Genomic DNA, 26,057 nt, shown 5'->3' with positions numbered 1-26,057 from the left:
AAAATGTCCACGGAAGAGGCTGCTCTCAGCTCATGAGGTAGTGCATTCCACCATTTCGGTGCAACAGCCTTAAAGGCTCTATCACCTTTCGTCTTTAATCTTGTGTGAGGGACAGTAAGTAGGTGGCCTTCAGCGGACCGCAGTGACCTGACAGGACAGTGAAAGGACACCAGATCCATCAACTATGCAGGTGCTTGACCATGGAGGGCTCTGTAAGTGATGGTTAAAATCTTGTGCTGGATCCTGAAATTAACAGGGAGCCAGTGCAGGGATGCCAGGACTGGAGTGATGTGAGTGAACTTATGAGATCTGGACAGAAGCCTGGCAGCAGCGTTCTGGACCAGCTGGAGGTGGTCTAATGAAGTTTTATTGAGACAGGTGAAAAGAGAATGACAGTAATCCAGACGTGAGGAAATAAAAGCATGGATGATCATTTCTAGCTCGGAATAAGTTAACATGGATCTGAGTTTGGAAATGTTTTTGAGGTGGAAAAAGCAGGAGCGAGTGACAGTTTTGATGTGGTCATCGAAGAGCATGGCCTGATCAAATGTGACCCCAAGGTTTCTCAACTTGGGGCGCACATTTGCACTGAGGGACCCTAAGCAGCTGGCCACTTTAGATGCTGAGGCATCAGGTGCAATAATTAAAATCTCAGTTTTAGCTGCGTTCAACTGAAGGGAGTTAGAAGACATCCAGTCCTTAGTTACATTCATACAATCGTACAGTGAGTCAATTCCATCGGTCCTATCAGGGTTAAAAGAAAAATATAACTAAAGGTCATCTGCATACATATGGTATGAGATACCTTCAAAATTGCTGATGACATATCTGAGAGGGAGCATGTATAGCATAAAGAGGATAGGCCCAAGCACTGAACCTTGGGGCACCCTGCAAGAAAGGGGGGCAAACTCTGATTTATGAGGGCCAACAGCCACAGAAAAGGATCAATCAGACAGATAGGATTTAAACCAATGAAGAGTGGCCCCTGAGATTCCTACCCTGTCCCTCAGCCTGTCTAAAAGGATGTGGTGATCAACAGTGTCAAAGGCTGCACTGAGATCAAGCAGAACCAGGATAATGGATTTACTGGCATTGGAGGCCATCATGATGTCATTGGAGTCCCTGAGAAGAGCAGTTTCTGTGGAATGTAACTGACGATAACCGGACCGAAATTTATCTAAGATATTGTAACTGTTCAACGCTGTAACTAACTGGTTTGCAACTACTTTTTCTAGAATCTTAGATACAAAGGGCAACTTGGAAATGGGCCGGTAGTTACTAAGAACATCGGGGTCCAGATTGGGCTTTTTGAGAAGTGGCTGAACAACCGCTTGCTTTTAAATGGCATACAACCACAAAGTGGTGATTCTGGTTTCGGTGTTGTGTTCACGATTTTCATAGCTTCCTTTTGTATGTGTGCTACTCACAGTCTGATACTTGGTTGCTACCTTTTTATGAAGTCTGGACCGTGTGGTGTAGTGGTAGCTGATGAGGTGGGTGTACTACCAGGTCCATGGGTAGGTTACCAGAGAGGAGGTGGGTATGCTCTCATATATATAGCCTACCAATGGCTTTTTGACTGATGGGTGGGTATACTGTAAATGATCAGATAAAGAGGTGGGTATACCGTATTGCCCCCACTACACCAGAAAAGTCCAGGCAAAGGGCAGAGTCTCCACAGATAAATACATCGTCACACACCTCTTGTGGGTCACAAGTGATGACTGAGAGGGATTACTTCTGTATGAGTCTATACATTGTTTCTTTGTTGTTGTTATTGTTTAGTTTTCTTTTTTTTAATAATTACATGAAGTCATATTTTCAATGCAGCACTTTTACTTCTAACGGAGTATTTTCACAGACTGGTGTAACTACTCTCCTTAAGTAAAGGAATCCACCGCTGATAGTATGGAGTTTTACTATAGTTGCACTTAAAACAGTCACATTTTGGTGACCCCAGGTGGCAGCAGGGTTACATGTTTGCCATACTACGTACTAATTGCATGTACTCTTATATGTATGAATGTACTACTACTACTAATAAGGTAGTGTACAAGAAATCAGAACAGTAAGTTGTTTTATTCTGACAGGAAATGAAGCAGTACTTGAGTTTAATGCAAGCTGCATTGCAGTGCAGTTTTTTGAGTGCCTGGAGCTTTCTCTCTCTTTTCTTTTTTTACTTTTTTGCAGCTGTGATCAATTGTCCTCCATTGTGGGAGAACAGTACAAACATTGCACTCAAAAATCAAATGTTTTTTAAATTGTGCTTACTGACTATTTGTGTCCTTTTACTAGCGTGAATACACTTAAAGGAACCTATTATACCCCTGGATATACTACCCCTGGATATACTACCCATGTACCCTGGATATACTACCCATGTGTGTGTGTACACACACACACACACACACACACACACACACACACACATATATATATATATATATATATATATATATATGTGTGCACACACACACACATATATATATATATATATATATATATATATATGTGTGTGTGTGTGTGTGTGTGTGCCCCAGCTGCAAGTACACTGCTACATGTCCATGCTAACATCAGTGAAACATGTAAAATTAGTTGCAGATGCTGAATTTTCCTGCTTTGCTTTCCTGTATTTCTGCTGTAATGGTTGTGAAGATTTTGGTTTAGGAGCTTTTTTGGGGATTTTTCCTCAATGCAAAGTGCCCCTATACTATGTTGTGTTTACATTACGTACACTGCTACATGTAGCTACATGGTAACATCATGGAAACGTGTGATCTTGGTTACTGATGTCTTGAAGTGAAGATTTTGGTTCAGAAGCTTTTATTGGTATTTTTTCCACAGTATAAAGTATAAAGAGATGTATGTAGAATCATTTCTCAGCTGCAATGACAATGCAGAAACAAGAAGATACAAAAGACCCGGAAATACTGACCATTCAGAGCAGACCAGTCTTTTTCAGGAGGGGGGCTTAAAGAAACAGCTGCTATATCTAACATTTCAGACAGAGGGTGAATTCAGGTCTTCCAGCACAGACCGTATGAGAAAAATAAAGTGTTATTGGAATATTAAAGCATGCAAACATGCTCTAGCAGAAACCCAAAATACCAGTATGAACCTGAAAATGAACAAAATAGGTCCCCTTTAAAAGCTGAATTGAATAAGTATGTGGTATGGAATAGAGACACAGCTTTGCACGTTGAAATATACTCAAATTTTCAAATGTTTTCAGATGTTATAAGGACTGCAAATCATTTAACTTGTTTTCTCTGGATGGAGCACTAATTGGCAGCTGACAAGAATATTGACTACCTAAATTTCAACACTGTATTTCCTGAGAAAGTCCGCACAGACATCCAACTTTAATTTGACAAGGACAAGTCATTCTAGATCCAGTTTTCACTAAATAAAACAAGTGTAATTTCTACTATACTTTCTCATTCACCCCCTTCTGAAGGTTGTTAAGACATTTCTGTGCCATTTTGATCCCAGAAAATCAGAGCAAAAAAAATAAATAAATAAATAACTTGCCGTGCCTTCATCTCGAATCAATATGTAATGTCAGAAATGGCAAACTACGACTTTGCAGTGATATAGCTGAAATAAATCAGAGGCTGAATAGAAAAAGCTCCAGCGTGTAGATTAATGATGTGTGAAGAGTGTCACTGAGTATCTGCCACCCCACAGCTTTTAAATAAGGACTTTATTAAACAGGTTGTTTTTTTGACACCATATCTGGGACAAGTGCCAGTTAATGCCATAGAAAAGGCTTTGCAGAAGGTTGGGAGCATGTCCTCTGTTTGTACAGTTGGTTTTACAAGCAAGGTCAGTATGCTCTTTTTCCTATTCTATACAGTAGATGCATGGTTTCTCTAGCTGAAGTTAATATTATGAGAATATAACAAACTGAAAATAATTTGATTTTTTCATATGTTTTATAATGAAAATCTATAACCCAACCTCGTGATGTTACCATGGGGGATTAATTTAGACCGTTTTGCTGCTGCTTTTGCTCCAATAACGGTTTTAAGCTCTGAAAACTTCAGCACAACAATGCTACGTGGATTTATGGTGCTATAATAATGGCATCAATAAAAAGTTTACAATGATCTTCTTGTACTAAATTTAATATTCCACATGGTGGTTTCCAACCTCGACCTCACTGCTGTAGTACAGGTTGGGCTTTTTTTTAAAGGGTCACAAGATAAATGTAAGGTTTGGGACTTTTCTACAATATATATATTTATATATATATATATATTAGAGATGTAACGATTACCGATATTACGGTAAATCTCGGTTAATTTTTACATGGTAAGAATGACCGTTTATGTTTAAATTAATTGCATTATCGCGGTGGATTATCAGGATATGTAATAACAGCCTCATTCAAGTCTCGCGATGCAGGCGCTGCGTGAATGCGTACCATGTGTAAAGAATGAAAACATGGCTGAAGGTGGTAATAGCGGCACTCGGGACATTTCCCCCCCAACTAAACGCACAAAGTCTGAGGTCTGGGCGTCCTTTGGGTTTCTGAAGAATGCCGAGGGACAGCTGGTTGAGGACAAGTATCCTGTGTGCAAAACATGCAGAAAGAAAGTTGCTGCGAACAGTAGCAACACTACAAACCTGCTGGCTCATCTCCGTGACCATCATCCACAGCTTTACAGCCAATGCAAGTTATGCTATGCAAACATCAGTTATTGTGTGAGGGACTTCGGTTTTACTAAGATTGTCATAATGTGTAACTCTCGACGTATACGGGATATTTGAGCCGTATCTGTCCTCCTAAACAGTGACTAGGTTTTCCGTTTTCGTTTAAGACACTTAGGAGCTAATACTAGCTGAGTAGCTAATAGCCGTATTAGCAGCTATGTTGCTAAAGTTAAGTGTTTCAAAACGAAACGAAGCTGAAAACACTGAGCAGAGCCAACAGAATATAAACCGACGTAACGTAACGCTAATTGAGATCAACTATGATTGAATTACTGTGATTATGGTTATTGTATGGCGAGCTAGAATCGATATAGACGGCCAGTTATACTTTCTCGACATCAGCTCAAGGAAACAACATAAAACGCTGTCGTGTTAACCTTTGACCGAGAGCATGCACTCCTTTTCTCATACAGGTAATCCTCTTACTCACATGCATACTTCTAATGTGTGAATTATTCTGTGTAATGATGATCATTGCCCTTAGGGTTTTTATGGTTTCTCCTGCACATTTGTGATATCTATTCTACGTTGTAGATTTTTTGTTCTACTCTTGCATTGTTTGGTTTTATATTTATTTTTCCTCTCGTGCTAATAAATAATTAATATATAAATTGTTTACATATTTTCCTTACTGTTAAAATGCACCAGACAAATAAGCTTTCAAGATTTAGTGAAGTTATTTCAATATATTTATTTTTTGGACATTTTACAGCGCTTAAAAAAAATATCGCATTATCATTTACCGTAATAATTTGGTCACTATAATCGAGATATCAAATTTTCCATATCGTTACATCCCTAATATATATATATATACAAACGTCCGGGGCGGGGGGTATTTGTACTGAGACATTGGCAGCATTTCCAGATGATTTTTGCCACCAAAACTGGGTGTTTTTTGGCAAGACATTATTGCTATTTCCAGCAAGATTGTGCCACTAAAATTAAGTGTTTTTAGCAGACATCGATGGCATTTCTAGCCACAATTTTGCCACCAAACTGGGTGCTTTTAGCAAGACATCAGCAGCATTTCCAGCTGTGATTGTAGTGAGACAGTGACGGCATTGAGAGCCATGATATTACGACCAAATCAGATGTTTTTAGTGGGACATCTGTGGCATTTCCAGCCTTGATTTTGCCACCGAAACCAGGTGTTCCATTCCAACACTTTTTCTTACCATAACCAAGTGTTTTTTGTGTTTTAGCATAACCACATAACAACCACAGCACTGTTGAAAGGTAAAGAAACACAGTTTCAACATATCCGCTACCTCCAAATGTTACATATCTTTGGTTTGAAGAAAGGTACAATGCCAACATTAATTTTCAATATTGGGTTGGTCATAAATATGTTTAATTTAAAACCTTAATCTATAAAGTAACTATCGAACTAAAGAAAGTGAAATATTTCCATCTGAAATGTGGTCAAAATGAAAGTATATAGCAGCATGAATTACAAATATCCTCAAGTTAAGTAGTGTTTGAGTAAATGAACCACTGGATTATCTTAATCCAATACAGTGAAATGTCAAATGTAATCTGATTACATAATCAACAGTTCCCACCTAGGAACAAGCAGGTACTTCAGAGAGATGAAATGCGCACCACCACCACTCTCTCCCTCCCTCCTTCTTATTCCTCCTCCTCCTTCTCCTCCATCCTGTAGTGACAGGATTTGTAACGTCAGTCTCGTGCATGCCTCTTGTGTTTGTGTGTTTTCGGATGTGTGTGTGGTTGGCTGGAGGAGTTACCACCGAAGCTCCTGCAGACAGACATTTTCTCATCCTCCGGGCTTTCCATAATCTGTCAGATTAAACCAGCGCTGGATGAGACGGACCCCCTTTGCGCTCCTGCGTCTCCATCATCCTCCTGTGAGCCGAAACACCACCCCATTTTCTTCTTCTTCTTCTCTGTTATTTATATAAATCCAATAAACCGATGTCTTCTTCCTCGCTGAAAATGACAGCCGATCTGCCTGAGCGCTGTCCGCGGTGCTGAAACTCCCGCGACCTTCCACCTGCCGCGAAGAAAAGGCGGGTTTGATGCGTCTCTGGCTGACATTTGACGCAAAACCAAGCCCGCTAGATACATGCAGAACCGAGGACAAGTGGCGGAAAGGGTCGAACTACCTGTTAGCTTCACCGGGCTCGGGGATTATGGTGCCTCTGCTGCGCGACGGGACTGAGAAGTGTCGTTTCATATTCATTCTGCATCTTTGAAATCGCAGCTGCATACCTACTGACCTACTTTGTGCAAGTTGGGGGAATCAAACCGACGCAGGGGAGGAAGAAGAAGCAGTGCGGACTGTTGTTGTAAGAGGTGAAGGTGATGTGGGAACAGTGGTGACCCCGTGGGGAAACTTCTAGTGAAACGCAGGAGAGTTAAAAAGAGGGGAGAGAGGAAGAGGAGAAGGCGTGCAGAAGAGCCAGAGGTGCGTGCGCGGAGACAGAGAAGGTTATGACCGCGTCTCTCCACCTGGACCTCGGGCTGCTGCTGCTGCTGCTGCTGGCCTGCTGGCGAACACCGGGGATGGTCGGAGCAAGTGAGACATTTTCCATTTCAGTGTGTTTTTCGTTTTCTATATCGATGTAATGATCTTGCATCAAAGTGAAGTGCAGGAAAACAGCGTGGCCAGCTGCAAACATCTGGCAGAATTCAGATAATTTTGCAGCAGGATGTGATGCATGTGTTTTTCAAAGGTGTTCATGTGCAATAATACATTATAAAAACACAATATTTATCTAACATACTACTACAAATCGACCTACAAATTTACTGAAATGCATCATAGATCTGTTTTTGTTTGCCTCTCCAACCACCTCTCTCAACAAAGACCAAATATCATAAAAGGTTGTATAATAATTTCAACAGACATTTTATGTTTAACAGCAATAAATAGGCTGTAATGCCATTATGCTGGTAGGAGAAGCAGTAAGTGTGAGTAGAATCAATCCTGCAGGTGTTTTTTAGGCGACCCTGTCACCCACTTCAAGCTGCTCGCTCTTTGTTCAACATTTTCTTCTTGCTGTAGTCCAGCTTGTTGTTATTTTTTCAGTAAATAAAATGGACATTAAAATATGCAAATCTTAAGGCTGGATTTTGGACCAAAAAGCAAGGACATTAATGTCATTTTCAGTGTTCACAGTGCAAACTGCTGTGTCTTCTTCTTCACATAGACTTTTTCTGTGGTTTTCATCCGGCCCTTGATGAAAAATAACAAAATGAGCACCATATTTTGGACAAAAACAGGACAACATTTTGATTGTTTTCCCTGTTCTCAGTGCAAACATGTCTTTTCTGCAGAGGCATAGATTTCAGGCATAGTCTCAAAAAAAGGAGCCACCAAAAAGGTTGTATATGTTGAAACATTTCCAAAAGACTGTTCCAAAAAGGTTCTCCACCAGATTAGATCATCTCGCATATGCATGTGAAAGTCCACTTTGCTGCCATATAGTGAACTTTTTGAGTGCAGTTCTACATGATGATATCGATTCAACATAGAAAATAGGGTGCTTTAATGCTCCTTGAAGATGCCCTTGAAACGGGTGTCAAAGTGCACTAAAGAAAGTATCCGAAAATGCACATGCTCTTGTGTGTAATTTGTGGTGTCATTTCAATTTGTCTTAAAGGGGAGAATATCTAGAGAGGTTTTATAACAGAGCATTTACAACTAATTTAGAATTTCAGAAATGTGAAAATATAACATGACAACACAATCCGTTTGGGTCGGTAATGTTTCATGTACAGTGTAACCAAAGAACCCTTAAAAACAGGTGTGTTATGGTATTCAGCAAACAGGAATGGCTGGGAATGAGGTTCAGACAATGGTAAAGATTTTGGGGGGACACAGAGGAAATGTCCCCGTCAAAATTTAGAACATGTGCATATGTTTGATCCCTGGCTCCTCCAGCCCGCATGTGGAAGTGTCCTTGGGTAAGATACTGAGACCCAAATTACTCTTGATGGCTGTTCCATCTGTGTGAGTATGTGTAAATACTTACTGAGTAGCAGATGGCAGCTTGTATGGTAGCCTCGGCTACCATGGGTGAATGTGACATGTAGTGTAGAAAGCGCTTTGATTGGTAGGAAAACTAGAAAAGTGCCATACAAGTGCAGTCCATTTACCCTACCCCTAATAAAAACATAAAAGTAGCAGAGGACTTTTATGTTGACTGTGTGTTTCTCAAGGAAAGTATAACTTACTGATGCTGTACTCCTTGTGGTTTCTGCTCTGGTTTATTTGTTGAGCTCTGGATGAGGAGGCTGTGCCCTTGCACACTAGTGTCTTAGAGGGAAAACTTGATTTGGTGGAACATTTGCAATTGAAGAGGCGAGCACAGAAAATGCAGATAACAGATACAGCTCAACTGTCAACTTTCACTGATAGAAAAGACAAATATAATTTAGAAAATCAGTGGTTTTATCCCTGGCTCCTCCAGTCTGCATGTCGAAGAATCCTTGAGTAAGAAACTGAAACTCAAACTGCTTCTGATGGCTTTTCTATTGGTGTGTGAGTGCAAGTGAATGGTTACTAAGGAGCAGATGGCACCTTGTATGGTAGTCCCAGCCACCAGTGTGTGACTGCGTGTGAATGGGTGAATGTGACATGTAGTGTAAAAAGCGCCTTGAGTGGTCAGAAGACTATAAAAGCACTATACAAGTGCTGTCCATTTACCATTTTACCTTTGCCCCACCCCCGCTAAAAACATGAAAGTACTTTTACTTTGGCAAAGTTAAGGACATTTCCACTTAAAGTGATGCAGGAAAGCCACAACATGGTGCATAAAAGTACACCAGAGTACAGGACATTAAGTGTTTGATGCTCAAAATTCCCTGATGAGGTCCCCCAGTCTCCCCTGTTTCATATGTTCCCCTGAAATCTGCGCCCTTGCTTATCTGCTTCATTTTCTCTGCACTGATTCATTTTACCCTTCAATCGTGCTGACGTTCGGTCGTGCTGACGTATTGCGGTAAGCGAGTTGTGTCATTTCCGGTGTTTCTGTGACAGCGTCTCTGTACTGCTCTGGTGAATTCCACTTGCCTGCTTTCTCACCTCAGTTGCTTTAACGCTGCTTTTACGTCTACTTCAAGTCATAACCCACACTGGTTCTGTTTAAGCACCTATAGCTCTCCTCCTTTCTACGACTTTCTCGCTAATCTCTTAGCTGTTGTTTGCACGCTCTTAGCCTTGTTAGCTACATTAGCTTAGCCATGGCTTCTCCTTCTCCTGCTCTTTCTTGCTCGGTGTGTCAAATGTTCAGTTATGCCTCTGCCTCCTTTAGCGACAGTGGTAATTGTAACAAGTGTAGCTTATTTGCTGCGTTGGAGGCGAGGCTTAGTGAATTAGTAGCGCGGCTCCGCACCATGGAAAACCATTCAGCAGCTGCGGTAGTTAGCCAGCCCCCTGTAGCCGGTGCGGAGCCACATAGCATAGCCTTAGCCTCTGCTAACTGTCCTCCGGTAACTCCCGTTCAGCCGGGAGGTTGGGTCACGGTCCGCCAGAAGCACAGCTCCAAGCCGAAGCCCACGGCTCACCACCAGCCTGTTCACGTTTCCAACCGCTTTTCCCCACTCAGCGACACACCCGCTGAGGATAAAACTCTGGTTATTGGCAGCTCTATTCTGAGAAACGTGAAGTTAGCAACACCAGCGGCCATAGTCAAATGTATCCCTGGGGCCAGAGCAGGCGACATTGAATCAAATTTAAAGCTGCTGGCTAAAGCTAAACGTAGATTCAGTAAGATTGTTATTCACGCCGGCGCAATGACACCCGGTTACGCCAATCGGAGGTCACTAAAATTAATATTGCTTCGTGTGTGAATACGCAAAAACGGATGTCGGACTCCGTAGTGTTCTCTGGACCCCTCCCAAATCTGACCAGTGATGACATGTTTAGCCGCATGTCATCATTTAACCGCTGGCTGTCCAGGTGGTGTCCAGCAAACGATGTGGGTTTTGTTAATAATTGGCAAACTTTCTGGGGAAAACCTGGTCTTATTAGGAGAGACGGCATTCATCCCACTTTGGATGGAGCTGCTCTCATTTCTAGAACCTAGCAAACTTTATTAGTAATTTAAATCCTGACAACCCAGAGTTGAGACCAGGACTCAGAGTTGCAGTCCTAACGCCTCTCTGAGCTTCTAGTTCAGTTACCCAGCCATAGTTTTAATAGTTTTATACAATCGGTGTCTGTCCCCCGACTGCCTAAATTATCTAAATCTAAAATTAAACAAAGAGGAGTTGTGCATAACAACCTCATAAAAATTAAAACCTCTTCTGTGACAGAAAGACAAAACAGGAGAATTAAATGCGGACTGTTGAATATCAGGTCTCTATCGTCTAAAGCAGTGTTAGTAAACAAATTAATATCAGATAATCATATTGATTTACTCAGTCTCACTGAAACCTGGCTGTGTCAAGATGAATATGTCAGTCTAAATGAGTCCACTCCTCCCAGTCATAATAATACCCACATTCCTCGAGGCAGCGGCCGAGGAGGGGGAGTTGCAGCCATTTTTAACTCTAGCCTGTTAATCAATCCTAAACCTAAACTAGATTATAATTCATTTGAAAGCCTCGTTCTTAGTCTTTTACATCCGACCTGGAAAACCTCGCAGCCACTATTATTTGTTATAGTGTACCGTGCTCCTGGCCCGTATTCTGAATTTTTATCTGAATTCTCAGAGTTTTTATCCAGTTTAGTTCTTAAATCAGATAAAGTTATTATTGTAGGCGATTTTAACATTCATGTCGACGTTGATAATGACTCCTGGCTACGCGTTTATCTCATTATTAGACTCCATTGGCTTCAGTCAGGGTGTACATGAACCCACTCACTGTTTTAACCCTACCCTCGATCTAGTTCTGACGTATGGAATTGAAATTGATAACCTAAAAGTCTTTCCACAGAATCCCTCGCTATCGGATCATTATCTGATTACTTTTGATTTCTTTTTACTTGATTACACGCCACTCAGCAACAGTTACTATACTAGATGTTTATCAGATAGTGCTGTCGCAAAACTTAAGGAAAAGATTACTTCGTCGTTAAATTCAATACCAATACCTTCAGTAACAGAGGTTTCCCGTGCCGACTTTAACCTCTCCCGAATTGATCATTTTGTTGATAGCACCGTAGGCTCGCTACGAACAACGCTCAACTCTGTAGCTGTAGAAGTTAAAAAAACAAAGAAAGTTCGCTCCTTGGTATAACTGTCAAACCCGTAAGTTAAAACAAATATCGCGAAAATTTGAAAGGAATTGGCGATTAACCAAACTGGAAGAATCTCGTTTAATCTGGACAGACAGTCTCAAAACTTATAAGAGGGGCCTACACAATGCCAGAGAAAACTATTACTCAGCATTAATAGAAGACAATAAGAACAACCCCAGGTTTCTTTTCAGCACTGTAGCCAGGCTGACTGAGAGTCAAAGCTCTATTGAGCCTCGTATTCCCTTAGCCCTTAGCAGTAATGATTTTATGAGCTTTTTTAATGACAAAATTCTAACTATTAGAGGCAAAATTCATGACCTCTTGCCCTCAGATAGTACCTATCTAACCTCAAACACAGCTGTAAAATCTAATATATATTTAGATTGCTTCTCTCCAATTTCTCTTCAAGAATTGACTGCAGTGATTTCTTCATCCAAATCATCAACGTGTCTCTTAGACCCCATCCCAACTAGGCTACTTAAGGAGGTCTTTCCTTTAGTTAACACTCATATATTAGATATGATCAATATATCCTTATTAACAGGCTATGTACCACAGTCTTTTAAGGTAGCTGTAATTAAACCTCTACTAAAAAGCCCACCCTGGATCCAGAGGTGTTAGCCAATTATAGACCAATATCTAATCTTCCCTTTATGTCAAAGATCCTTGAGAAAGTAGTCGCAGACCAGCTGTGTGATTTTCTCCAGGATAATAATTTATTTGAGGAATTTCAGTCAGGATTTAGAGTGCATCATAGCACTGAGACAGCTCTAGTTAAAATTACAAATGACCTTCTGATTGCTTCAGACAAAGGACTCGTCTCTGTACTTGTTTTATTAGATCTTAGTGCGTTTGACACAATTGACCATCAAATTCTACTGCAGAGACTGGATCACTTAATTGGCTTAAAAGGTTCAGCACTAAGCTGGTTTAAATCTTATTTATCTGATCGTTTTCAATTTGTTGGCGTTCGCAATGAACCATCCTTACGTACTAAAGTTTGTTTTGGAGTTCCATGAGTTCTGTGCTCGGACCAATCCTGTTTACTCTATATATGCTTCCTTTAGGTAACATCATTAGAAATCACTCTATAAATTTCCATTGTTATGCGGATGATACTCAGTTGTATTTATCAATGAAGCCAGAAGAAAGCAATCAATTAACTAAACTCCATAATTGCCTTAAAGACATAAAAACTTGGATGAGCACCAATTTCCTGATGTTAAATTCAGACAAAACTGAAGTTATTGTTCTTGGCCCCAAACAACTCAGAGACTCTTTATCTGATGACATAGTTTCTCTAGATGGCATTGCTCTGGCCCCTGCCACTACCGTAAGAAACCTCGGAGTAATATTTGATCAAGATTTGTCTTTTAATTCTCATTTAAAGCAAACCTCACGGACTGCATTTTTTCATCTGCGTAATATTGCGAAAATTAGGCCTATCCTGACCCAGAAAGATGCAGAAAAATTGGTCCACGCTTTTGTTACCTCAAGGCTGGATTACTGTAACTCTCTATTATCAGGTAGCCCTAGTAATTACTTAATAACTCTCAAGGTAATTCAGAATGCATGAGCGCGTGTACTAACAGGAACTATTATTAGCGATCATATCTCTCCTGTTTTAGCTTCTCTGCACTGGCTCCCTGTAAAATCCAGAATTGAATTTAAAATCCTACTATTAACTTATAAAGCTCTAAATGGTCAAGCTCCATCATATCTTAGAGAGCTCATAGTGCCATATTATCCCACCAGAACACTGCGCTCTGAGAACGCAGGGTTACTCGTGGTCCCTAAAGTCTCCAAAAGTAGATCAGGAGCCAGAGCCTTTAGCTATCAGGCTCCACTCCTGTGGAATCATCTTCCTGTTACGGTCCGGGAGGCAGACACCGTCTCCACATTTAAGACTAGACTTAAGACTTTCCTCTTTGATAAAGCTTATAGTTAGGGCTGGCTCTGGCTTGCCCTGTACCAGCCCCTAGTTAGGCTGACTTAGGCCTAGTCTGCCGGAGGACCCCCCTATAATACACCGGGCCCCTTCTCTCCTTCTCTCTCTCTCTCTCTCTCTCTCTCTCTCTCTCTCTCTGTCTCTCTCACTCTCTCTCTCGTATTCTATTACTGCATCTTGCTAACTCGGCCATTCTGGATGTCACTAACTCGGCTTCTTCTCCGGAGCCTTTGTGCTCCACTGTCTCTCAGATTAACTCATATCACAGCGGTGCCTGGACAGCGTGACGTGTGTGGTTGTGCTGCTGCCGTGGTCCTGCCAGATGCCTCCTGCTGCTGCTGCCATCATTAGTCATTAGTCATACTTCTTCTGTTATTATACACATATGATTATTGTCACACATGTATACTGCCAGGTATTAATACATACTTTCAACATATTGTACCGCAGTAACCAGAACCATAACTATAATATTATTACTTTCATTAATGTTGTTGTAAGCTACTGTCATTACCTGCATCTCTCTCTCTCTCTCTCTCTCTCTCTCTCTCTCTCTCTCTCTCTCTCTGTGTCATATGGATTACTGTTAATTTATTATGCTGATCTGTTCTGTACGACATCTATTGCACGTCTGTCCGTCCTGGAAGAGGGATCCCTCCTCAGTTGCTCTTCCTGAGGTTTCTACCGTTTTTTTTCCCCGTCAAAGGGGTTTTTTTGGGGAGTTTTTCCTTATCCGCTGTGAGGGTCTTAAGGACAGAGGGATGTCGTATGCTGTAAAGCCCTGTGAGGCAAATTGTGATTTGTGATATTGGGCTTTATAAATAAAATTGATTGATTGATTGATTGATTGAATCGGTTGATGGTAAAGTCAGTCCAAACCAAAATCACTTTATTTAAGATTCTGGTGCAGATCCCAGAGTCTGGGAGATAAATATTCCAGTCTGAATTTGGGGGAAATCAATAAAAAACACAGCTGTAAAAACATATTTCACTCAATGTAAACACCATATAGTTTCAGTAAAGAGTTGGAATAAACTGATACAGAATAAATAAGTCAGACAGTGTGGAATAAGATCATTTTAACAAGCTTAAAGCAACCAAAGGGGATCAAACTCGATGCACACCTTTACATGAACGTGTTGCTTCCTCTTCATCTGTGTGATTTGAGATGAGTAGGGGGTTTGCTGTACCGTATTTACGGCGTGTATTTCAACAAGACAAACAGCTGTTGTAAAACTGTCAAAACCTTAATTGAATGTCTATCAGGGGATTAGAATTTCAAAGCAATCTCCCTCTCACTCTCTGGCCTGTTTAATTAACTGTAGCAGGAATGCACTTAAATCATCCAAACCACCGCCGAGATTCCTGTGCTCTCTATCTTTATACAAGGTGTTATGAAAAGCAACCTTTGGCAAATGAACCCGAATCAACGTGCTTCTCCTTGGCTGATTACCAAGAGGTGGTTAATCTGTGCTTACGAGGCTCTGTATTGATTTATTCAATGAAGTGTGCCTTTTATATTCCCCCACATGGCCTTCACCTTCCCGCTCATGACATAAATACCGTAGCTTTACAGGAGCTCATCATCCTGCTGCTCTTGGCCTCAGGTTTAAAGGAACACTATGCCCCCAAACAACCATTTGAATATCAATAATAACTCACGCTGTGTTATTTGAATTTGTGAAGAGATTTTTTTTCTCACTTGCCTCCAGTGAAGAAAGACTCCAAAGTTCTTGATGAATTGAAGTCATGGAGGTCCACGTTTAACAGCAAAATGATATGAAAACATCCCTTTAAAATCTCTCACACAACTCATTCATTCATTCATTCATCTTCTAACCGCTTCATCCTCTTGAGGGTCGCGGGGGGGCTGGAGCCTATCCCAGCTACATCGGGCGAGAGGCAGGGTACACCCTGGACAGGTCGCCAGACTATCGCAGGGCTGACACATAGAGACAAACAACCATTCACTCTCACATTCACACCTACGGACAATTTAGAGTCACCAATTAACCTAGTCCCCAATCTGCATGTCTTTGGACTGTGGGAGGAAGCCGGAGTGCCCGGAGAGAACCCACGCTGACACGGGGAGAACATGCAAACTCCACACAGAAGGGCTCCCACGCCCGGGATTGAACCGGCAACCCTCTTGCTGTGAGGCGAGAGTGCTAACCACCACACCACCGTGCTGCCTCTCACACAACTCATGCAGTATAATCCAAGTCTCATGTATCTAGTCATATGCTTGGTACTTCCCAAACAGAAAGTTCCCTCTGACAGGGTACTGAACTATAAGACTTGGCCAACAGACATGAAAGACTACATGGGGATCCATGACCAATCATTGCAGTTCATCTTTCATCAACGTGCATGTTGTCATCAGGTTATTCTTGTCCTATTCTTATTATTATTACTATTATTTCAGTCACTGTGGTTGCTCATGTCCCAGCTGAAATGTTTGATAATAATACATTTTATCTGAAGAGGCGCCTTTCAAAACACCCAAGGTCACCGCCCAGTACATAAAATAACATACTGTACAGAGCAAGGTACATGAATTGGCAGCTGGCAGAGGGTACAGTCAGTGTTAAAGTCCATAAGTCAGTTTGAACAGGTGGGTTATGAGATGGGATTTGAAGGACGTTATGCTGTCGGACTGGCAAATGTGTGGAGGTAGGGAGTTCCAGAGCCTGGAGGCATTGCAGCTGAAGGCCCTGGCACCCATGGTGCTGAGGCGTGAGGTGGAGATGGTCAGGGGACCAGCCGAGGAAGAGTGCAGGGAGCAGGAGGTCAGAGAGACAGGGGCTAAGCTGTGGAGGGCTTTGAAGGTGAGCAGAAGGTTGTTGTAATTGATCCAGCAGCCGAGTTTTGAATGATTTGAAGCTTGTTAATGAGTTTGGTGGGAATTTCAGAGAGCTCTGCATTACAATTAGTGATGTAAGAAGTGCCAACAGATGTCTGCAGCTACATTTGAAGCACCACATGCATGCTATGCAAGTCACTGAATCCTCCGCAATTTCCTGCAAATGTTTCACAATAAAAGCCTTTATAGAAAATGAAGGGATTCTCTCAACCGAAGTTGTCATACAGTTGTCCACGGCACCAGATTGCTCTGTGTTTCTACTGGTCAAATTGACGGCTGTGACAAGAGAAGTCGTGCATGACAAAAAGAAAATCACATATACCAGACTTTTTTGGGGACATCGTGAGGTGTCCCAGACATGGCGTCACTCGTCGTCTACTGTGACACATTACACAAGATGAAACGATGGATAATCGCATATCACACTCATTGTCGTTCATGATCCCAGCTGACACTGTACGACACTGTGTCGGGTTATAATCGGGCTGATATCCTGAAGTGTTAATCTGGCATTAACTATGATCCCATCAAAGCCAGACTCCATTGATAAAAACTGTAATTTTACCTAGTTGAACACAGGAGTTGCTGGTCTACTGCTACCTCGATCAATTAGTTTGTTAATGTTTTTGTGTGACCTTGGTGTTTGAAAGCATCAGTTTGAAGTTACCAAAGTCACACAATAGTGCAAACAAACTTACTGTTGGAGGTAGCAGTAGACCAGCAGCTCTTCTGTTTGGTGAGGAAAATTACTTTTTTTGTCAAGGTTGTCTGGGTTTAAAGAGATCATAGTTAGCAATGGCTTTTAGTTCAGTTCCTTGTCAGAAAGGGCTGTCAACAGATTTGTCTTCTTGAATTCACAGTAACACAGGATGAATATTGAAATACAGTTTTTTTTTTCTTTTAATGTAGATTTTCATTTATGAAAAACAGCGGGGAAAAGCTTTTTCTTGATTAAAAAATGCTTCCAAAGGCAGGATGAATAGATTTATTAACACAATATATCAGGAGGCAGTCATGACTGATTTTAAAAGATCTTTATTAACCTAGAAATATTGCTTTTCCAACAAGGACTTTGGCCAGCCTCACTAAGCTTTGCCACTCAAATTATTGCAGGACAAAACTGAAGCTCAGCCTTTCCAAGCTCCTAATAATAACAGTATTTACTGAATGTGGGGAACTATAATGAACAAGCTGCATTATGATCCATGATATGACGTTTACTGTTGTTTGAGTTGTACTCATCTGAATATTTTTGACAAAGAAAAGTAATGGTGGCATGGTGGGGCAATGGTTTGCATTGTCACCTCACAGCAAGACCATTGCTGGTGGAACCTGGGGTGGGGGGTTTGAACCCTGGGGTGAACCCCCCCACTCTGAATTGTCCGTAGGTGTGAATGTGAGTGTGAATGGTTGTCTGTCTCTATGCGTCAGCCCTGCAATAGTCTAGCAACCTGTCCAGGGTGTACCCCACGTCTCACCCAGTGTCAGCTGGGATAGGCTCCAGCCCCCCCACGAATCCCAAAAAGATAAGTGGTTATGGAAAATGAATGAATGAATAGAGAAGTAATTCTTGACTGTGAAAACAGTACTGTCATTGACACTGAGGTCCATTTAGCAGATGATTTTGGATCTTTTGGTTGTACCACACAAGTTTGCCCACTTATCTCTAAAGTGCTGATGCCAAACATGTACAAGCTCAGGAATGGACTGTCACTTTCAGCTTTTAGGCTAAATAAATACAATTATTATTATTATTATTATTATTATTATTATTATTATTACAAATTATTATTTGAGAGGGCATTTTATACTGTCACGACAGGAAAAGAGGACAGAGATGCAATAAAGGCAATGTTACTGTTATGATAAAGACAGCCCTGCAGAAAGGCAGCAGCTATATCATCACATCATGATACAGAGACATGTATAGGTATAAGTATAGGCTGTAAAGGGAATGAAAATGCATTTTATTATTGCAGTCTATCAGGCTGTGCAGTGTAATAGGCTTGAAAAAATGACAAATAAAAGCAACAGCAGCAAACTAAGGAAGAAGATCTAATGTCAGTAATGCCCAATTTATTGATTTATAGCCATGTCCTCATTACAAACATTTTTGTTTTGGAACATGTGTAGCTTGTTATATAGATGTACTAATACATTTTTGTTCATTCACAAAAAAAGGTTACTCATCTGCAGGAACAGATGAGTAAGAACTGTTGATCAACTAATATGAAATATATATCAATAGCACAGCAGGGTTCAAACCCCCCAACCTCAGTTTCCACCAGCAACCTTCTTGCTGTGAGGTGACAATGCTAACCACTGCTCCACCATGCCACCATTACTTTTCTTTTCTTTTCTTTTCTGTCAAAAATATTCAGATAAGGACAACCCAAACAACAGTAAATATCATATCATGGTTTTTCCCAGCTGAAAACCTTGGACTGAGAAGAAAAGCTGTTCATTTTTAGACCAAAAATTTTACAATGGTTTTTGGAAACAGCACTCAAAGAGTAAGGCTGAACATGTGCATCACGAAGGGGAGCATAAAAATGCACCAGCTGCGACCGCAGGCAGGTTTTTATTGAAAGAAGAAGGGCAAAGAGCTTCTTTATTCATGCAGGGAGGGCTTTCGTTCTGCTCCACTCAGCTCCACATCGCTGCGTCTCTCATTGTTGATTGTCGTTATTTATTCTCTTTGCTCACTCTGATCTTCCCTGGAAACCTGAACATTTGAATGATCCCTGTGTCTCCTTTTCTGGGATTTCTTCTCCCTGGGTTGTTCCACTTTTTCAGCGTCACTTTGATTAAAATTCTCAGGTATATGCTGACACTTGGCTCCGGTTCAAAAATACTGTTGCATAATGTGGATATTAATCAGGAAATGATTAGCAACTTTCAGTTGACTCACAGACAGGTAAACGACAATTAGAAATCCTATCATGGTATGTCATACCTTTACATTATCATAGTCATGGAGGGAATATTGAACAGGCTTATCGAGGCAGGGACCCAAGGGGTGAGGGGACCCCAGAATCTCTGTTAGAAAGTCAATCAAACAAAAGACACAAAACAACAACAACAAAAAAATTCAATATCACAACAAAAACATGCAAATCTACCATAAAGAGACACAAAAACCAATACAATACAATGATCACTAAGAGATGCGAAGTGACCTTTGAAGACAGACAAATAAGCTGCAAACAAACAAAAAGACCAAAAAGAGATGCAAAACAATGACACAGATGCAAAACTACAACAAACTGAGATAGAATGACCAGAAAGAGATGCAAAACAATCATGCAGCAATACAAAACAACTACAAAGAAACACAAACTACACAGGGATGCAAAATGACAACAAGGAGAGAGGAAACAACAACAAAGACACACAAACAACTGAGATGGAAAACAACTATACACACACAGCACACCACAAACAGATGTAAAATGACCAAATCACACACAAAACACAAACACAAAACATTTAGAGGAGTAAAGAAACAATGTGTCATTTTTCTTCTCTTTGTGGTTGATCTGTCTCTGTATAATAGTTTTAGATGTCTGTCACATTGCGTCTTGTTGTGGTTGTTTTGTCTTTCTGTATCAAAGATACAAAACAACCGCAAAGAGAGACAAAATGTCAGACATGCAAAACAACTATGCAGAGCATAACTCAACCACAAAGAGGCAAAACAGCGACACAGAAAAACAACAAGAGAGACAAAACAACCACAAAACAACAAAGATGCAAAACTGCCATACAGAGAGACAATGCAACCACAAAGGGATGCAAAATGACAACAAAGACAGAGAAAGCAACCACAAAATGACACAAAACATCAGAGGTGGACCATACAGAGAGACAAAAAAACAAACAAGCAACCACACAGACAAAGCAACCACAAAGGGACACAAAACAACAAAGAATACAGAGACAACAAAACGACACAAAGAAAGAAAGCAACCACAAAGGGATGACAAAACAATGACACAAAGATGCAAAATGACAACAAAGGGACACAAAACAACAGACATGCAAATAACTATGCAGAGACAAATCAACCATAAAGAGACAACAAAATGATACAGAGATGAATAAAAGAGCACAAAGGGATGCAAAATAACAAAAAAGACAGAGAAAACAATCACAAAGAAACACAACACATCAGAGATGGAAAACAGCCATACAGAGACACAAAACAACCACAAAATGCAAAAAGGTTCATACAGAGAGAAAAAACAACTACATCAGACACAAAATGCGAAAGATAAACAAAATCGATCATACAGAGACAGGGATCATTTTATTATTAGTATTAGTATTATTTTTCAAACAAGTTTTGTGTTTTGTGTCTCTTTCAGCTGTTGAGTCTTCAAAGGAGTCAGGGGCCTTTGCCATGTCTGTGCTCAGGCACCCATAGTCTCAAAATCTGCCCATGATCATACTGTATCTTAATCAGCATGCGCAGGTTGTAACTGTACTGTATCTGGAGTGCTCTCACAGTCACTCACACACACACACACACACACACACACACACACACACACACACAGTATACACAATATATACACTATCATCCATCTGTCCCAGAGAGGGCGGGGAGCCATTAGCCAGATTAGACTGTCTGAGTCTATCAGCAAACTATTACTTTGCTGTGATTTACAGTCCAAGTCAAACGTCAGAGACTACTCTACTCCAGAAGCAAAGATGTAAACAACGGCTGTCATGGGGCTGTTGTTTTTGTCGCCGGTAGAGACACAGACATTGTTGTGTTGCTAGGGGCTGCAGAGGTTGGATTTGACAAGGAAATATATGTTTGGTGGAAGCCTTTGTCCATCTCGTAGTACAATAAATGAATTGAGCATTGTGTGGAAAGATCACAGCACTGGTTGTTTGTAGATGTGTTTTTCTAAACTTCTGGGGACCAAATGAGGACAGAGAGATGAGGGATATCCTTAAAAGTAAACATGTCCCGGCTGTTCCTTTCTTCTTTGAAGAAATTATTTACTCTTGTGCTAAAACCAGGATTGAGGAGATTAATGTTTTCATTCTGCTGTAGCAAAACTAGTCAGTCTGTTCCAGTAACAATAGCAAAATATTCTCATGTGATCTTGTCTGTTATTTAATTTGTAAATGTTAACTCGGTCTATAGGTTCATTGTGGGATATTTGATAATTAGCATTTTTTAAGAGAAGCATCTTGTGTGCATTTTTGAGTATTACTTTTATCCAAGCGTGCATTTGAAATGGGGGTTTTTCAGGAAATAGACAGAGCCACACTGCAACCTAAGTCAATTATAACAAAGGGAGGGTACACAAATACAAAGTAATAAGCATACTGAACATTTTTGTCATGAATGCCTCTGTGACCATAGTTATGGGTTCTTGGACTGTATCCAGAGTCAGAAAAAGAAGTGGAGACTGGGTGTCTTAATGGAGACTTTGGTTGGACTTCAGCTCTAATTTCTTATTAAAAGCTCCATGACCGCTCATGGCTATGATAGCGGCGCGCAGCAGTGCAGCGGCTTCTCAGCTCCCGGTGACAAGTGTGTGTTTTACTCTTTTCTCATCTACTAACACGGAGAAATACAGTGCAAGTGAAATTCTGGAACTTGCTGACCCAGCGACAGAGATCCATCAAGATCTGAAAGCTGCACTGGGCAGATTGGGGCTTCTGAGGACAACCGATCTGTATGGAAAATTATACCGACTGAGGGGAAGCAGGAAGCAGTGCACTCGGAGGCAGAAGAGGGGTAAGCGAGGCTAGGCTAAGGGCTAACAGCAGACCTGCATTCCCCACACTCTTCTTGGCTAATGTACGCTCTCTGGACAATAAGATGGACTTGGTTTTTTTTCCCCGTTAAAGGGGGTTTTTTTGGGGAGTTTTTCCTTATCCGCTGCGAGGGTCATAAGGACAGAGGGATGTCGTATGCTGTAAAGCCCTGTGAGGCAAATTGTGATTTGTGATATTGGGCTGTATAAATAAAATTGAAATTGAATTGAAATTGATTGTTGCGACTCCGTATGAACACCTACACGGACATGAGGAACTGCTGTGTGCATATTCTAACCGAGACATGGTTACATGACAACGTGCCGGACTCTGTGTACCAGCCCGATCAACCAAAAACCAACATGCTTGACCAGGTGTACATCAATAGAAGGGACTCATACAGAGCGGCGCCCCACCCCCACCTCGGCTTCTCCGATCATGATTCCATCATGCTGGTTCCTTCTCACCACCCCGTGCTCAAAGACTGCAAGCCCACATGGAAAACCATCACTGTGTGGCCCACTGATGCTGCCTCCATCCTACAAGACTGTTTTGAACGCACCAGCTGGCAGGTCTTTAAGGGAAACAGCAACAGTCAGAGGCGCAGTGGACCTGGAGGAATACGTGTCATATGTCACCGTCTACATTAGCAAGTGTACCAATGATGTCACCACCACCAGGACCATCACCATCCACCCCAATCAGAAGCCCTGGCTGAACAGTGAAGTATGTTCCCTTCTGAAGGCACGGGACTCTGCATACAGGCTGGGAGATGCTCCTGCATTGAGAGCAGCAAGGAAGGAGCTGGGGGCTGGAATTAAAAGAGCGAAAGCCAACTATGCTCAAAAAATTCAAGGTCACTTCTCCAACAATGACCCTCGCAGTATGTGGAAGGGCATTAAGACCATCACTGAGTACAGCAGGAAAGGTGCAGTGTGCCCCCGGGACCCATCTCTCCCTGATGCCCTGAACAACTTTTATGCGCGGTCTGAGGCTTCCAACACCTCCCCCAGTTTCAGGCTCACTCTCCCACCTGAGGAACTGCCACTTAGAGTGGGTGCAGAGGATGTGAGGAAGTCCCTGCTTAGAATAAACCCTCGTAAAGCGGCAGGCCCAGACAACATCCTGGGACAGGTTCTGAAGGACTGTGCACATGAGCTCACTGACATCCTGACAGACATTTTTAATACCTCCCTCTCCCAGGCCCTGGCACCAACATGCCTCAAGACTGCAATCATCATACCTGTCCCAAAAAAACCCACAGTGACAGGCATGAATGATTATCGTTCCGTGGCTCTCACTCCGGTGATCATGAAGTGCTTTGAGCGTCTGGTCATGGTCCACATAAAGGCCAGTATTAACATCAACGCAGACCTCCACCAGTATGCCAACAGAGAGAACCAGTTCACTTCTGATGCCATCTCATTTGTCCTCCACTCAGCCCTTACACATCTGGAGACCAAGGGTTCCTACGTCAGACTGCTCTTTTTGGATTTCAGTTCTGCATTTAATACCATCATCCCGCAGACCTTGATCAACAAATTGCAGCTGCTCGGAACCAAACCCTCCCTCTGTAACTGGATACTGGATTTTCTGACCAACAGCCCGCAGACCCGCCAAGATCCATGATGTAACATCCGCCTCCATCATCCTCAACACCGGCTCCCCGCAGGGATGCGTCCTGAGCCCCCTGCTGTACACCCTCCTCATGTATGACTGCTCGGCCAGCAATCATATTGTGAAGTTTGCAGACGACACGGTCGTGGTGGGACTAATCTCCCACAATGGTGAGTCTGAGTACAGACAGGAGGTGGTACTGCTCGAGGAAAGGTGCAGAGCAAACGACCTGTTCCTCAATGTGGCAAAAACAAAGGGCAGCTGTGGAAGTGGTCTCATGTTTTAAATACTTGGGAGTGCACATTTCACACAACCTCACCTGGACCAATCACACAGATGTGCAGTGGCGAGCATCCTCACATCCTGCATCACAGTCTAGAACGGGAACTTCAGGCTACAGACAGGAGGGCTCTCTCCAGCATTATGACGGACCCCACCCATTCCTGCTAATGGATTGTTTGCCCTCCTCCCCTCTGGCAGGAGGCTGAGAATCCTAGAATTAAAAACTACAAGCCTGAAATCCAGCTTCTTCCCCGAGGTGGTGAGGCTGTTGAACTCCCTATCCTCCCTACCTGCAATAAGCCACTGACTATGTCACCTACCCCCCTGAACTGCACTTTTTAACATGGACCTGCACTCTTATTCTTATTTTTATAAGCTGCCAGCACCTGATTCACTATATGCAATTTATATATACAGTATATGCCACTGCACTTTACTGTTATTTGCTGCCAGCTATGCAGAAGATAAAGGTTGGAAAAAGGTTGCCTGGTCTGATGAGTCTGGATTTCTGCTGCAAAATTGAGATGGTAGGGTCAGAATCTGGTGAAAACAACATGAAAGCATGGATCCATCCTGCCTTGTATCAACGGTTCAGGCTAGTGGTGGCACACTTTGGGCCCCTTAGTACCAACTGAGCATTGTTTAAACACCACAGCCTACCTGAGTATTGTTGCTGACCGTGTCCATCCCTTTATGACCACAGTGTACCCACCTTCTGATGGCTACTTCCAACAGGATAACGCACCATGTCACAAAGCTCAAATCATCTCAAACTGGTTTCTTGAACATGACAAGGAGTTCACTGTACTCCAATGGCCTCCATAGTCACCAGATCTCAATCAATAGAGCACCTTTAGGATGTGGTGGAACGGGAGATTTACATCATGGATGTGCAGCCGACAGATCTGCAGCAACTGTGTGATGCTATCATGTCAATATGGACCAAAAGCTCTGAGGAATGTTTCTGACACCTTGTTAAATCTATACCACGAAGAATTAATGCAGTTCTGAAGGCAAAATGGGGTCCAACTCTGTACTAGCAAGGTGTACCTAACAAAGTGGCCAGTCACTGAACTTAAAGAGTAACTAAACCCTAAAACCATTTTTTTCAGCTGATAATCATTGTTTCTGGTTGTATAGTAGTGTTACTGACTGATCCTGTTCAAAACAGTGTAGTGCAAACTGTTGAAAATCTACATTTTATTTTAAAAATGTGGTATGGAGTGCTCTCTACAGCTTGAAACCTGGTTACTACATTTGAATTTATATTACATTACATTGGAGGCAATGACTCTTTTTCGGGGCGAATGACATCACTAACCGTCCACGCTAAGGCCTGCCCTCCTCCCTTTACTCCTCCCCTTACTATAAAACCATTCTGTCCGCAGTTATCAAACTGATAGCGAGTAGGTTGGATCAGAGCAGAGAGAATAGTAGAACAGAGAGAATAGTTAGTAATTTGTCAATTTGTATTGTTAGCATATTGTATTTTAGTGTAGGTTTACAGTTAGTAGTGTGTTAATAGTATTTAGGTTAGTTGGTCGAGGAGAGGCGCCAAACCTCGGGAGTATGTGTGCGGGGCGGCGAGGGAGGGATGTGGAGGGCTGCTGTGCGGTGAGAGAGAGCCGAGCCTCGGGGGT

At 41.9% G+C, this 26,057-nt stretch overlaps 2 protein-coding genes across 2 annotated transcripts in view; one reads left to right on the top strand and one right to left on the bottom strand.

Annotated features, from left to right (window-relative positions):
• The window catches only part of LOC125885000 (uncharacterized), a 385,446-nt gene that overhangs the window by 259,035 nt on the left and 100,354 nt on the right, over positions 1 to 26,057 (bottom strand). The window lies entirely within an intron of this gene.
• The window catches only part of LOC125885018 (fibronectin type III domain-containing protein 4-like), a 73,287-nt gene continuing 53,585 nt past the window's right edge, over positions 6,356 to 26,057 (top strand). The window contains exon 1 of the mRNA XM_049570381.1: positions 6,356 to 7,258. Coding sequence (XP_049426338.1) covers positions 7,174 to 7,258 — 85 coding nt within the window. The 5' untranslated portion in view covers positions 6,356 to 7,173. The remainder of the gene's footprint in view (positions 7,259 to 26,057) is intronic.

Source organism: Epinephelus fuscoguttatus, linkage group LG24 (genome assembly GCF_011397635.1).
Source record: "Epinephelus fuscoguttatus linkage group LG24, E.fuscoguttatus.final_Chr_v1".
Classification (NCBI taxonomy): Eukaryota; Metazoa; Chordata; class Actinopteri; order Perciformes; family Serranidae; genus Epinephelus; species Epinephelus fuscoguttatus.
This window is presented reverse-complemented; position numbering and strand designations above follow the sequence as displayed.